The 15204-nt window shown below is 39.9% G+C and overlaps 1 protein-coding gene across 2 annotated transcripts; it reads left to right on the top strand.

The window, feature by feature from the left end:
- The first annotated feature begins 4043 nt into the window (after positions 1–4043).
- Positions 4044–9396, top strand: LOC133896447 (transcription factor MYBS3-like). Of its 2 annotated transcripts, XR_009905762.1 has the most exons (7): positions 4044–4412; positions 6595–6806; positions 6891–6983; positions 7060–7176; positions 8305–8550; positions 8851–8982; positions 9104–9395. XR_009905762.1 is itself a non-coding variant. In XM_062337055.1 (6 exons), the coding sequence occupies exons 1-6, from the start codon at positions 4064–4066 to the stop codon at positions 8878–8880; spliced, it is 1047 nt and encodes a 348-aa protein (XP_062193039.1). In that variant the 5' UTR covers positions 4044–4063; the 3' UTR covers positions 8881–9396. The 2 variants fall into 2 exon arrangements, 1 of the variants encoding a protein (XP_062193039.1); XM_062337055.1 differs by having other exon boundaries at positions 8851–9396.
- The last annotated feature ends 5808 nt before the right edge of the window (positions 9397–15204 follow it).

The raw sequence follows: 15204 nt of genomic DNA, 5'->3' as shown, positions 1-15204 counted from the left end.
TTTGCAATTTTTGTTTTCAGTTGCGCGTTGTTGAGTTTGTGTCCGTGGTCGAGTCTTGTTGCTGGTTTAGAGTCGTGTTCTTGGTCTTTAGTCAACGCTCCGTGCTGTTTTGATCACGCCGCTATCCCATCGCCACCATCCCCACCAACAAGTCGAGCCACCACATTACTCGATTTGCCACCGCGAGCCGCCTTGTGTTACTTTCCGCCACGCCAACCCTAGATAGGTTGCAAGCCGCTTTGTATCAATTGCCTTGCCATCGCTACCCTTCTTGTTCCTCTCATGATCTTATTGCTTGCCATACCTTAACGAGAACAATTTCTGCAAGAGGTGCTTTAAAAAAACCCTAACTCGACAGGGGTTCAGTAAAACGGCCATAACTTTCTCATACGGATTCGGAATCAGGCAAATTTTTTTTCACGGATATCTACAGAAAAAGTTATATCCGTTGCTCCCCCGCTTCGGCTTGGAAGATTGAGTATTCGAGCCGCGAAATTTTCGCACACTTTTCGGAGAACGTGCTTAATTTTCTATAGGCCACATCTTGCATCCGTTTGAGCTAAAAATTTCTGTGGTTGTTTCTTGTGTGCTCCTAGTTCAGAAAAAAATATCAGAAAAATACAAAAAAAATATTCGTAATTTCTACTAGTGCTAAAAGATAAAAAAGAGGAGCACATAGAGAACACCCAGATAATTGTGCTGTTTGCTGTGTCTTTCCATCTTGTGCTTTATCTGATCATCCTGATTAACTTTGTTTCAGCTGTTGTGCTAGGACTAGGGACACGTGATAGACTAGCAACTGTGATTCATACTTTGGACGCTTATTCAGCTTTGCTCATCTGATTACAGTTATTGCTAATCCTTGCTACCATATTGTGCCTTCCAAGCTCCACCTTCTTTGATCCGAACAGGTTCACTCTTGCAATCATCCCACGCTTCACACGGTTTCAAGACTTGTCACCGGTTGTTCCTCCTTGCTGCGTTGGTAAGAACATTTGTAAGAGCGTGGTAAGACGCTTGAGTGTGTGTGATTCCACCTTCCACCACCTAGTAATTGATAGGGATAATATTGTGTTATCCTTTGCTTTCTACTAACCATGTCAGATGATGGCTCTCTGTCGGATTTTAAGGATTGTGTGTCCAAGGAAGAACTCAACAAAGTCTTGCAGGATCATACTAGACTATTGACAAACATTAGAACAAGCATTGCTAACCTTGTCACGCGAGTGAACGACCTTGAGTTGCGACAGCCACCACAGGATGATGAACATTCACATGATGATAATAATAATGGTGACGGAGATGGTGACCAGGAAGATGGTGAGGTTTTTGTTGGGCAAGATGCGCGTGCTGAGCAACGTCGTCGTGCTGAACAATTACGTCGTGAACAACAACATCGTCAAGGTAATGGAGGTAATAATGTTAATCGCAATGGTCGCGATGATCCTTATTCTAAGATTAAGTTTTCAATACCGCCTTTTGATGGTGCATATGATGATGATGCTTATTTAGATTGGGAAATGACGGTTGATCAAATGTATAGTTCTCATATGGTTCCTGAAATGCATAGAGTTAGACTAGCCACTTGTGAGTTCACGAATTATGCTATTATTTAGTGGAATGGTTTAGTTTCTAGTGGCTTAGAACCTGAATTATGCTATTATTTGTAAGACGGACATGTCAATGCCAGAGATGTCCTTATATTTAATGTAACCATGTCCACTCTAATGAGTTGGTCTTTACCTATGCCAACTATCAAGTTTGCTAGTATCAGTCCACTACAAAAGTCATGCTAGTATCAGTACTCTATTCAAAAGACATGCTAGTTCTGGTGGCCTTTTCTACTACAAAATAACCATATAGCATACCTGCACACATGTCACAAAAGCTATTGTAATCCAAATTTGCTTAGGTAAGCTAAATTTGTTTGTGCAACCATCCCAATCGCAATTCATCACTTTGAAATGAGAGAAAAACTTCCTTGTTTGCTGGATTGTCTTTGAAGATGTCCGTTGCTTTTACCATATCTTTCATTTGTAGTCGATCAACCAAACCCTCAAGTGTTATGACACAATTCTTGATGTTGTAGGGATCCTCCATTTTCTTCTCCACGATAGCCGCAAATCGATCAATCTCTTCTTTTTTAGCCTTAAGTATATCTCCTAGAAATCATTGTTTGAAGTAGTGGTGCTGGTCTTTTGCCTTTTTAGTCGTTTTGCATCAACCACCTCTGGAGTTGAACTAGATGCCCGGTAATTGTAGCGTAGAGTTTCCAAAACTTGTTTATGGGAATGTAGTACATGTGCTCCTTCAGATGAGGCATGAAATGTAGAATCATTTACTTGACTTGAGAAAGGACTGAATACATAAGTACCAAACCAATTAGTGCCATCCCTATCCCCTTCTATTTCAAAATTAAAAGATGATGCACCTGGAGCAAGTAGAGTAGGTGAAGGTGACTGCAATGATGGCAAAAATATGATGCAGGAACTTATACAGATAGTTTTGCCTTATTCGCATAATGATCCATTCCATGACAATTTCTTCCTTGAGCATAACACTCTGCATAAATTATGTATATAACAATTTTAAGCACAAGTATAACAATGTGCAAAGATAAGCATAAACAATCAGATCTGTAACCTAAAACTTACCATCATATAGAGCAAACAGATCATCAAAATATGGAAATGATTTGTCTCACCATCGAAGAAGAGGGTCTTTGTTTTGGTGTGCCCCTAGTGATTCCCAAACACTAGTTGGTACCACTACCGTCATTCTATTAGAATCCCAGTCAAACAACTTTCTGCTAACAAATATTTTATAGCTCGGTACTCCTTCTTCATATCTTGCTCATTTTATTTTACTTGAGCAATGGTGAATGATGAAGAAAACTTTTGGTTGAATTGAGTTGTAATACTGGTTCAGGCCTCCTTGCTCCATGCATTTTGTGTCCAAAATTTAGGCACATCGTGATCTTTTAAGAGTCCAATAAGATAAACTTTCCTTTGGTGATTACAGATAGCTCTAGCAACATTCTTTGTGGTGTCTAACATGGTTTCATAACTATATTTTTAGTTTCAAAATAAAATAGAGAAATATGAATACAATATAATTGAAAAATAGCAAAAAAAGGTAAAGGCATTGTCTGTTGTATTGCCATGCCTCGCTCTAACATCTAGCAAAGGAAATCTTGATTAGCATTAGAGTATTTTACCATGTCTTGATCTAACGATCTAGCATAGGAAATCTTGAAAAAAAACCAAAATAAATCTGAACTAGGATGCATATTGCAAAGGTATTCTAATATAGAAATCGTAATAAGGACACAAAATCTTTCTTAAAGGAGGAATCCACGTTGTTATCAAATAAATTACATGTTTCTTGTGAAATCTCTTCATCCCTCAAATTGGTGACCCTGTGCTGATGGAGGAGGAGGGGGAGGATGGGGAGGAGGAGGGGTAGTCAGATTTCCTCCATCAAAGATGCTTCATTGGTGTTGATTCGTCATCTCTAGTGGTGGATTCGCGTCAATTTTTTTTATTTTCATTGGGAATGGTCGCTATGACGGGAAGGATGAGAGAGGAGCTAGGGAGAGCAGCAAAGATTCTTTCTCTGGCTTGGAGTGGATGTTTTATTTCTTGTGAAATCATGGATAGCAACGCCTTTCCAGAGGCACGAAATCAGCGTTTCCTTCATTCCAAACAGCCAAACTATCGTACAGAAATATGGAATCCTGTACTTTTTCCCCCAAATTTTCCTTGAATCCGAACGGGACCTTAGGTTACCCAATGAAAAAATCGATGCTACAATACCAAGTTGTACATGCATACACATAAGATTCACATTTTCGCTATATTGCTTGCTTAACGTCCTAACTGTCCAATTTAATGGTAAAAATCTGGATCTCACTGTTATTGATAGAGTGACAACATATCCTAATAAAACATCATTCACGTATAAAAGTAAAGTTGTTAAACAGATTGTGAGGGATTGAAATTATAAATTGCGGATAAAACCGAAAGGACAGTGTGCTAAAAAAGGGTGAGAGAAAACCTGTCCGATGAATTACCAATTGTCTCCATTCGTCCCTCCTACACCCCACCGCCCCACTCGCCGGAGCTCGACCGCCTCGATGCCTCACGATTCGCGCCCAGCTGGGATGCGCCTCTTCGGCGTCACCATCGCGCCGGCGCCCCCGCCGGCGCTGGAGGTGGATCCGGCTGACCGGCGTTCGAGCCCGAACCCGCCGTTGGCGGCGAGGGAGACCGTGATGCGCAAGTGTAAGAGCATGGGAAACCTCGCCGCCGCCGGCTCAGGAGATGGTGGCGGCGCCGGCGACGGGTACCTCTCCGATGGCGGGTTGATGCAGTCGTCCGGGAAGCGGCGGAGAGCGCAGGAGAGGAAGAAAGGTGTTGCCTTTTTCTCTTCCGTTTTGCCTAAAAATCTCTCTTTTGATGCATAAATGTGTACAAACACGCAAAGATCTGGTGATGTAAAGTCCCGTTTCCGTTGCCGGAATGCTTAGTCTGGTCCTTGTGTTTTTTTATGTAGAAAGTTGCGGCATTTCTGATTTTTTTTTTCATGCACAAATGCTGCTCTTTTGTATCTGTGCATGCATTAGAGGGAGTGTTTGTGAATATTAGCTTCGTTTAATAGCTGAAGCCGTTGATTTAGCTGCATCGAGCTGTAGATTTATGGTACCCCGGTTGGTTTGTTCGTTGAATGCGTAAAGCTTGTTCCTTTGCTAGCGTTGTACCTTAGCTTGTATGTGTTATCCATTTTATTGTTTTGGCATATTGTTTCATTTAATGTGTACCCTCCATGTTGCAATTTGCATACCTTTTCTTGCCTGTTTGATCCAAATGATGTGGACTGGTGAGATTGTTTTGTTCATAATAGAGTTTGGGTTGGAAGTACATTCTGATTTGATGATTGGGAAGTATAGAACTGATCAGAAAATCCCTGTTTGGAATTTGTACTTTTATTGATAACTTGTGATGTGGACTAGTTCAATCACATAAGGACCAGTTATGATCTTGCCCTTTTGCCAGTCAAAATGGAAGTCGAATAAGACTGTCACCAGACCTGTGTTTGATTTTACGTCATGGTCTGTGGCCATGTCAAACAGTGTACTGCATGTATACCTCTACTCACATTGTCACAGGCATAAGAAAGAAAAAGTTTCGATACATCTATTCTGGTGATTTTGTGGAATTGGAGATTGGATGCATTCGAGTTATACTTTGCTTAGAAAAGACAAGTTATTTGTCTTCTACCGGGGAAGTGATGGCATGTGATGCTGAACGCTGCTGCCTTGTTGGCTCATATACTGCTGTCAACCGGACTTAACTGTTCTATTAGTTGAATACTCCATTCCTGCATTGCACTGACTCATGCAGCCCTATTTGCATGACTTGCCAGGTTGTAAGAAATCTTTTAGGAGCCCATTTTTCTACTGCCCGAGGCTATATGGTGAAACCCACGCTGAAAATTGTTCGACTGCCTACAGTTTTCGTTCTATTCGATGAGTTACTATAACAGTTTGTTAGTCTGATCTACCTTAATATATTAGATATATATGGGGGCAACCATTCTGCACTTATGCCCAAAGCTTCCACTAAGGTGCCTAACGCCTGTTTAAATTGAAAACCTATCAGGTCTTGTTTACCAATATAATATCTAATTTTTACTAATTGATTATCAATAGTTTAGACTTCGGAATAGTATCCTGCTGTTTTGCTGAGCAAAGCATGTGGCCATGCTTGCTAAATATACTCAAATGAATGATAAATAACTCATACAGATTTGTATTTACTCCCTGTATTACTTTTAGAAATTAAGAGTTGACGGCGACTTCTATTTGGTTGCCTATACAACTGTGTTGGCCTCAACTATCAGGCCACTTAGACCGATTAAAGACATGAAACTATATTAGCAAAATAGCATTAAGAAATGATTTCATGGTATTCTTTGTGCCAATAGGCAAGTAAGATGATGTACAGTTGTTTGACGAGGTTTTGGATTATAGGAAAATGTAGATTCAGGAATTGCTATGAAACAAGCTTGAGTTAGGAAGTGTTAATTTTTCTAAGTGGTTCTGAAGGTTTTGTCAAAGCTGTTTAGTAGGATGAGTAGATGACACACATTTGAGAACTTAGGTTTATCCCTACAGTGAGCCCCATTTAGCAGAGTGGTGGTGATGGCGAACTGTTGAAAATTGAAATACTTCAAAGCCCACATTGATTAGGGTTATCCGGTTATGTCCCCACCATTTTTAGTTATTTTTTATTTAAAATAATTCTTTATTGCATTGGTTTCCTGTGATTGTTTATTTGGTTCTTATGCAAATTATCCTCTTATTTAGATAACACCAACTGATGTTGAGAGCAGCAGAATCAGATCACTTTTATAAATCTTTTGGACAATTCTAGTAGTGAATAGTTCTGAGAGCCAATTCAGGAAGAAGTTTTACCATATTGAGTTGAAGAAGAGATATGGATGTCTCTCTATTTTGTAACTACAATTTGTAAATGCATAACATCTTTCTACATCTAGTTCTATTCATTTGACAGTATTATTGCTACTTTGCAGCTGTTCCTTGGACTGAAGAAGAGCATAGGACATTTCTTGCTGGTCTTGAAAAGCTAGGGAAGGGAGACTGGAGGGGTATAGCAAAAAAATTTGTTACTACAAGAACACCTACCCAAGTGGCAAGCCATGCTCAGAAATTTTTTCTCAGACAAACTAATCCAAACAAGAAGAAGCGCAGAGCTAGTCTTTTTGATATGATGCCAGGAGAGCTGGTACTTTCTGCCAACCTTTGAAGTATTGCACTGACATCTGAAACATTGTCTATAACCAATGCTTAATAAACTTGTGAATCGCAGTCAGAAGCACCAAATTGCCCCATCTTACCACCATCAATGGCAAAAGTACATGATGTGGTAGCTATGACGAAACTACTCCAGAACAGCAACTTGGTATGCTCATGATCCTCGCAGTTTAATTTTAACACCGTACTTTCATTACTGAACTGGAAATGGCAATCACTTTCAGGAAGGAGTCTCATCTTCAAACGCCTATATGGCACCTCAAGTTGGAAGAGATCTTTCCCCAGTTCCATCTTTTAAGGCAACAAATATGGATTCAAGTTTCAGAAAATTGAACCACATGGTAATGCTACTATACTATCACTTTTGTAACACATATACTTTGTGTTAGTCCACTCCCAACAGAGTTCCTAAAAGATGGCGTAATTAACGGAGTTCAAAACTTTTGTAGTTTTAGGTGTTGGTCCACATGTATCGTTAGCAATTTTGTTTTTTCATATTATGTCTATAACATGGGCATAATTAGCTCACCATAGTGCCAGACCATAATTATCACTAACTAGATGAACCTTAGGTGTAGTAGGACACTAGTACACTAGTACTCCCTTAATCAGCGAAATTGCAAACCAACAGTCTATTCATATTTACCATAGGACAGGTTATGGGGAAAGTGAATTTGCATTTAGTGGTCAACTCTTACATTTCCATTTAAGGACCATTTCAAATCATCACTAAAATTTTTTGTAAATTTTGCAAATTTTGTAAAAAAAAAAATTGAATTGGAAATGTAGGTACAAAATCATCAGTCATCATGCAAAAATCAAGTTTTGAAATAGACAAGGAAAAAAGATATCCGGTTGCAAAAAATAATTTGTAAATAAAAATAAAGAAAAGCTTGTTGAGTGACTTTGTCTTCTCTGTTTCTCATGCGTGAAGACATGCACTGTTGTTGGACAGTAGACCTCCCTAATCCTTACCTTTTAAATTTTTGTAGAATCTATTGTGATGTTTTGGATGGTCACTTGTCGGAGAGAGTGTTGGAGCATCAAATTGGTTGGCTGCACAACGGGTATCTCCCATAGGAGTTGCATACCTTGCACTTTAGCATAACTTACTAGCCTCATGTATAAATCCAACAAGTAGCACCTGAAATAGCCCCCTCCCCCTTGTCCGGATATTTGGTGTTAACAATTGTTACTTTTTATACTGAAACTTATGACGTGCAAAATATGAGAATGTTAATTGTACCTTTTAAACTAAGGTTATTGGGTACCTTAGCCGCAACAGGGGACCTACCTGGTATCAGAAAATTTTCTTATTGGGAAACTGCAGAGCATTTCTTCTATACTGTCACGTAGTGTTCAAATGTTGATCTGTTTGCGTTGTTTAATGTGCTAGATTTAAAATGTAATGAGGCATCCATTGCGTTTTGTGCTAGATTTAAAAAATTCATGCTTTTATCCTTTGTCAGGAGCGCTTCTGGAAAATGCCCTTCCCGTTCAGACCAATTCCAAGATCCCCTGAAGGGACGTCTTCATCAACTCCTGCCACTGCCAATATAGCTGCTCCAGCATCTCAAGCATTCTTGAGCCTGCAAAGTGATTCTTCATCATCGCCTCCTCCAAAGGCAGATCCTCCAACAGAGAAGAAGGATTTGGAACTAACTGTTGCCCCACCCTTCCAACAAACCATGACCAATATTTCTTCCCAGAATGCGGTAGGCGTTTTTTTTTGGAACTTACCATGCCATTGATAGTTAACCAAATAAACATTATCATTCTATTAGTAATACATCAATAAAAGCATGAATTGAAGACAATCATTGTCTGTAACTTTGTATGCACCCATCATCTCATATCAGCTGCCTCCGAAGTTCTGGCCTACGTTGATGTGAAGCCATTTCTTTCTTTCTTTCTTCTGCAATTTTGATGTTACTTCTTTTTTATGTTTCTAGGAACTAGCACAAGATTAACTAATATTTTCGCTGCATTTGTATGTCGGTTGGAGTCGATTGCAGTTCATGTGCATGCATGGTTCTCTGCATTAGGTCCAGGAAGAAGGTAGAGCAAATCATCAATGGAGATTGTGACTGAAAAAAGAGTGCAATACAGAATGTTGCCGAGCCGTAGCTCTTTTCCTGAACCTCATGGTTGGTACTTGAACAGCTTGCTGTCTGACTGTTGTAACTGAACGTTTTGGTTTAGATTCCTTTTGTGAATGAGAGGTGTACTTGAGGTTTCTGAAGGAACAATTCTTGTTGCCTGTTGCAGAAGTGAGAACTATGAACAAGGGAAATACTTCTTCGGCCAAAAAAAAAGGAAAGGAAAGGAAAGAAAGGGAAATACTTGACCAAATGCAAGACTGAACATCTTGATCTGGATCATCCGTTTTGTGTTTCAATGGAGGACCAAAAGCCTTGGACCAACCTTGGATAATAATCTGACGCTTGGGTAGACGTCAGCACAAGATTCTTATGCCCCATTTTTGGAATATCACATTCTTGCAAAATTCTTCGGAAATTTTCTGCTTTCCACTGGATATGAAATCCTCGCAAAATTCTTGAGGAGTACATGTATTCCAATTATTGTATGTCATTAACTATTCTGTTTCTTATCTGGTGGAGTTCACGAAACTCGAAGATCACACGAAATCCATGGACCCCATTCACACACTGAAGCATTTGGGTTGTCTTTTGCAGAATCAGAGAGCCTCGGTCATCTTGTGTAGCCCCTCGCAGCAGTCGCATCACCCCCCTTTTCCACAATCGACTACTCATCCAAATTAAAACGCACGCACAAAAATAAACAAATCGAAAGAAAATGGAATCAAAGAGTGTCACTGACACTACCATCCTCCATCCTGCTTACAGTCCGAGCATGCATCAACGTGTCAGTTGTCAAGACCTGAAACAAAAAAAAAAAAAAGACAAGGATTTTGGACAAGGAAGAACGAAATTAAAGCCAAAGGAAGTGTAACAGTAATTTGTCGGCTTGCCATGGCCACTACTGCATGTCAAACCCTAACAAACTGTGATGTTGGAAGGAAGAGAGAGAAAGGAATTGATCATACATGCCAAGAGATGTCCTCATCCAATTCATGCCTTGCCTGCATCCTTACGAAAACCACACCACAGAATCATCATGACACTACAAGCAAAATCATGCTAAAAAAATGCACACTACAAAATCATGCAAAAAAAAAAAAACACTCACAAGCACTCGCACTCGCACTCGCTCTCTCTCTCCCTCACACACACACACTTTCCATGGAAGCAATTGCAAGGAAGAATTAAAACTAGTCTTCAAATGGTGGTGGCTAAAGCACGGTGTGCTTTAATCCGTCGGTCCACAGCGACATGCGATGGAATTGGAATATCGTATCGATGGATCAGCTGCCATGCGTGTGACACTCCAGCTAATTCTCCCTCTGTCTATCTATTGCTTAATTTGCTAAAGTCCAACTCCACCTAATGACCCACTATACACAAGTTAATTATATGCTACAAAAAGTTTTTGGTTTTCACCGACGACGATCATTAGTTATATTAATGAACTCGTGCATGCATAGTAGCTAGGGTCAAACATGGGCGGACCCAGCATATATAAGCCTCAACTAGCACAGGTGACATTCAAATTCTTGTATTTCAGTAGATTTCAGTATATTTAAACTTTTTCGTGAAGTTGCAAAAGCTCAGTCACTTGAATGCCACCGCTCAAATTTTTTTAGATCCACCCCTAGTTCAAAGATAGATATTGAATTTGTTGCATCTTTTTACGTAACGGAACAATTAATATCCCGACCTCTATATCCCAAAGATAAATGTGGCTGTAAGTTCAACTAGTGACGAAACAACATTTTCACGAATTACTTTGCAGTACAAGTGATTGATAATTATGTCAGTGATCTTACACTAGCTACTAGGAATCTTCAAGGAATTTTTTTTTCATGCATGGCTTAGTTTATATTTTTCATGCAACAACAACTACGACAAAATATATATCATAGTACATACGTGTTGAAGGGTCATTACGAGCGACAAATTATATAGTTAATTTCGGGTTGACTAATAACAAAACTAAGGCAGCATGCGTTCGGACCATGTGAACTAATCCAGAATGCGAACCCCCTACACAAATATATATAGTGTTATTCTACACCAAGAGTGTACAGTGATGGGCCCAGTATTTTAAACTTAGGTGTACATACTGATATGTATAGATATTTTTTTATAACCATAAATATTAAACAATATCAAGATCCAAGGTAAAAATTGTTTATAATAATGACAACATCTAAGGTAATATAAAAGAACTAGAAAAAAACAAAATTACAGTACAACTTTACGGTTCTTAATCTTTTGAAACGTAGCTATGATGATATTATCCTTAACTTGCAAAAAGAAGTCTCGCTCAATAAATATGACCAATCAATCATTTATGTATCAGCTCCCTATTTTATTTCTTAGCTTATTCTTCACATAAGTGAGCATATAAGCATATGAGCATAAAAGTAGAGGAGTATAATCACTCAACTCTCTAGTTAGTGCTTTAAAAAAATACAAAGAGAAATATGCTTAGGTAGATACAAACACTCTATGCAACTTTATGAGAATCATATTTTCTCAATTATTACCCCAATTGAATGCTCTCTTAGAAATATTAATTTCTAGCAAACTTATTCCATAAACATGTGCTCTCATGCTATAAAAAGGCTAATCAAAAAGTCATATTAATTTCTAGCAAACTTATTCAAATTAATGCATACAGGCTAATCAGAAAAAGCTACACACAGTCACACAGATCCATAAACATATGCTCTACCTCCACCAACCAAGAACCTGGAGCACCGGTATTGTATGTATAGCATAAACATACCTAAATTACCATACTAGTTAAGTAGTTCTTTACCAGCTAGTATAAATATATTTAAATTACCACACTATGTATAGCATAAACATACTTGGAGTGGCAGTAGCGCCCACATCGTCTGCGTCACCACGACCATGCCCCGTCACCCCGTGGCCATGGCACAGCCACAACGCCACACCCACACCCTGCGGCCCCTAGCCGGGCCTGGATCTCGCCCGCGCCCCCATGGCCCCCGCTTGGGTGTGAATCTCGACTGCGCCGTCCACATCTTGCATGCACATTACGGCTCCCGCTTAGCAGGCCTGGATCTCGCCCGCCTACCACGCCATGCCCACACCTCGTGGGCCCCGCCTGTGCCTCGATCTCTCCCACGCTGGCGTGGCGGCTATGCCACGCCTTCGCTCGGCTCACTGTCGTGCCGCTACCCTCGCCCTCCACCTAGGACGTGGCTTCGTGCGTGTGCCAGCGTGTGTCTTAGCTCTCAGGCAGTTAGGCGTGACCACATGAGGCCGTGGGGTTTAGGGTGGGGACTAAGCCCACGTTAGATGAGGCCGTGGGTGCATCACGTGCATGACCTTGGGCAGTTGGGCCTAATCATGGTCATGTGGGCTTGACTGAATAGCTGATAGATACCTAGTAGTTGAATACCTAATACATAATACTATATATTTAAAAAAATTGCAAAAAAAAAATTGGGTGTACATTTGTACACCCATGCCCTTTCTTGATCTGCCCATAAGGGTGTAGAATATTTATTATACACCCAAAAGATCCAGCCCACCATGTCTGCCACATCAGGCCACCGGTCCCCCACCCCTGCCTTAAGCGCACGCATCGTATGGGCCCCACCCCACACGCCCTGGCCCAGCGCCTGCCCCGCGCTCACCCTGTGCCAACTCTCATGCGCGCCACCCACACGTACCCTACCATACACCGATCCATGGCAGTCACGTCAAAAAATCACGATAGCCTCTTTTGTTTAATCCCATGATAAATGCCGTCCACCGATCCATACAGTCAAGTCCAAAAATTATAATGGCATCTCTTTGTTTAATACCATAGCAAATGACCACCGCTTAGAAATAGCATGAATGAGCCGGGTAGCTGCTCGGCACTACTCCCTAGCTCTTCTCTCTCTTTGTTTATAGCTATGTTGGTGTGGAAAATGAACATACACAATCATTCAGAAGTAATAGGCTAGCAGCATATGTTTTCTGTTGCACCTGTCCTTCATGCCATAACTACTGAACAAACTACTGCATACAAACTAACACTACTAACAAAACCTACTGAGCAATTTTATTATAACTGAGAACTACTAACACAAATTACTGAAATATTGATATAACTAGTGAACTACTGACACTATTTTGAACAAACATACTAAGCAAATTTTCTATAATTTGAAACTACTGAACCAAAACTACTGATACTACTGAACAAAACTATCGATACTACTGTCAACTATTGACAATTGCTAACACTACTGACACAAACTACTGAATAAAAATTACTATGACTTAGAATTATTAAACCAAACTATTGATACTACTGAATAAACTACTAAATAATTTTACTATAACTTGAAACTATTGAACAACTACTGACACTGCTGAACAAAATTTACTATGACTCAGAATAACTGAATTTACTACTAAGTAACTGCAGTACTACTACTAAACTACTGAATAACTACTTATAGCTACTGACGCTACTGAACAATTTTTCGCTATTGTCTGGCGTTCCCTCTCTTTGCAGCTTAGCAAAGTTAGTTGATTCCAATTATCTTATCTTCACACAAAATGCTACTGCTATTATTTTTCATCATAAATCATCCATACAAAAAGTAGCATGCACATTAGTGTGTGCATGCACGGATGGTGGTGAAATAAAATCCATCGCATATATGATATGTGGGCCTTGAGTCATGGATGCAGGAGCACGTGGCTAGGTACGGCAACGTGGCGTGAGAGCACGCGCTGGGGAAGCGCAGCTGGGCGGGCACATGCGCCTTGCGTGGTTAGGCGGTAGGCGCGTCTAGGCGAGCAGGCTGGGCTGGCACGTCGATGCAAGGGCGTATATTCCATATCAACATTCACTTATTAGTGCATGGACTCTGTTGTCTGGCTATGTTACGAACTTACGATCAAGCAGAGAATGAGTCCGGTAGGGGAGCAACTCATTTGTTTATGATCAACTCTTCTATACTGTGAGTATATTTCAGTAACTGGATGAATTAATTAGTTGCCTGCATGAATGTAGCTGGGTGTGTACACTGACTCATTTCTTCATAATTAATTTGCATATAAGTAACACTTCCATGAACCCATGCACTTTTTTGAGGGAATGAACCCATGCACTTTGTTAACATTCCAATCCACATAGTGCCATGGTGCATTGGGATTTATTTGCATAGTAATTAATCCATATACACACTTGCTTCGAACATTGGGAGATATAGCTTAACAAAATGACAACATATAGGAGTAGTACACTTATCATCTTCTTTAATTCTATATATGTTTATTAGTGTAGTATCTAGTTTGCTTAGCACAGGTAAAAATCTTGCTTATATAATAATCAAGAGTACTACGTACACCAATATTAATCAACGCCATTATTGAGGCCCCTAAGACCAGACAGCACCAACCGTTCCATGAGCACAAATTTGTTGGTGTACAAGTACACTTGCGCGCACACATGCATATATGCATGCATTGGTTCCTTAGAACCCAAGAATGCCATTAATTTGTCAATTGTTGAGATCAAGTGGGGAGACTTGTTGCATCGCCATCCAAGAATATATATGTTCCCTGCGTGTCACATCCCATACACACACGCTGACTAATTGTTACTCGGGTGTTTTAGTACTTCCTAACACCCGAATATCTCGACCATCGGATCTTACTTTTTATGGCTGAGATTTGACCTCACTTGGTGGGGGACAGAAATTTGGGTGTTCTTGTGGACACCTGAGTTTTTATTTACTCCAAAAGAATTTGAAAATTATACACTACATAAAAAACAGACAAAAGATTTGAAAATTATATACTACATAAAAAACAGACAAAGGAGACATGAAATTAGTAACATGTCGTAATATGACCCGTCACTTATGATAATAATGATGGGTCGTAGTTATAACCTGTCACCAGTGGTGACTCATCAGTGACGGATCATCCTAGACCAGTCATTGGTGATAGATAAAAAATTAACCCGTCACCAATAACAACTCATTAGTGACGGATTATCCTAGACCAGTCATTAGTGACGGGTCTTCTAGGCCAGCCATTGGTGACAGGTTAAATTATGAGCCATCACTAATTAGCAAGCATGCCCCTCCGGTTAAACAAGTGTATGTAGTCATATACTATTAAGAAGTTTTACCAATAAGATGAAAGTGGTTATCGTAGATGAAATCAAGATCCTTTTCTATGAGATAAATCAACCAAAAACACTTAAGATGATAATGGCCAATGCTACCTATTATTGATAACAATAAT

Source organism: Phragmites australis, chromosome 16, assembly GCF_958298935.1.
Source record: "Phragmites australis chromosome 16, lpPhrAust1.1, whole genome shotgun sequence".
In the NCBI taxonomy this organism is placed as follows: domain Eukaryota; kingdom Viridiplantae; phylum Streptophyta; class Magnoliopsida; order Poales; family Poaceae; genus Phragmites; species Phragmites australis.
Note: the sequence above shows the minus strand (reverse complement) of the source record. Positions and strands in the feature narration are given on the sequence as shown.

Bases quoted from the DNA above. Each gene is read 5' to 3' on its own strand.
- LOC133896447 (XM_062337055.1), top strand. From the start codon at position 4,064: ATGAATTACCAATTGTCTCCATTCGTCCCTCCTACACCCCACCGCCCC. The intron at 6,807-6,890 runs GTACTTTCTGCC...TGTGAATCGCAG, and splicing joins ATATGATGCCAGGAGAGCTG to TCAGAAGCACCAAATTGCCC. The intron at 8,551-8,850 runs GTAGGCGTTTTT...AGTCGATTGCAG, and splicing joins ATATTTCTTCCCAGAATGCG to TTCATGTGCATGCATGGTTC.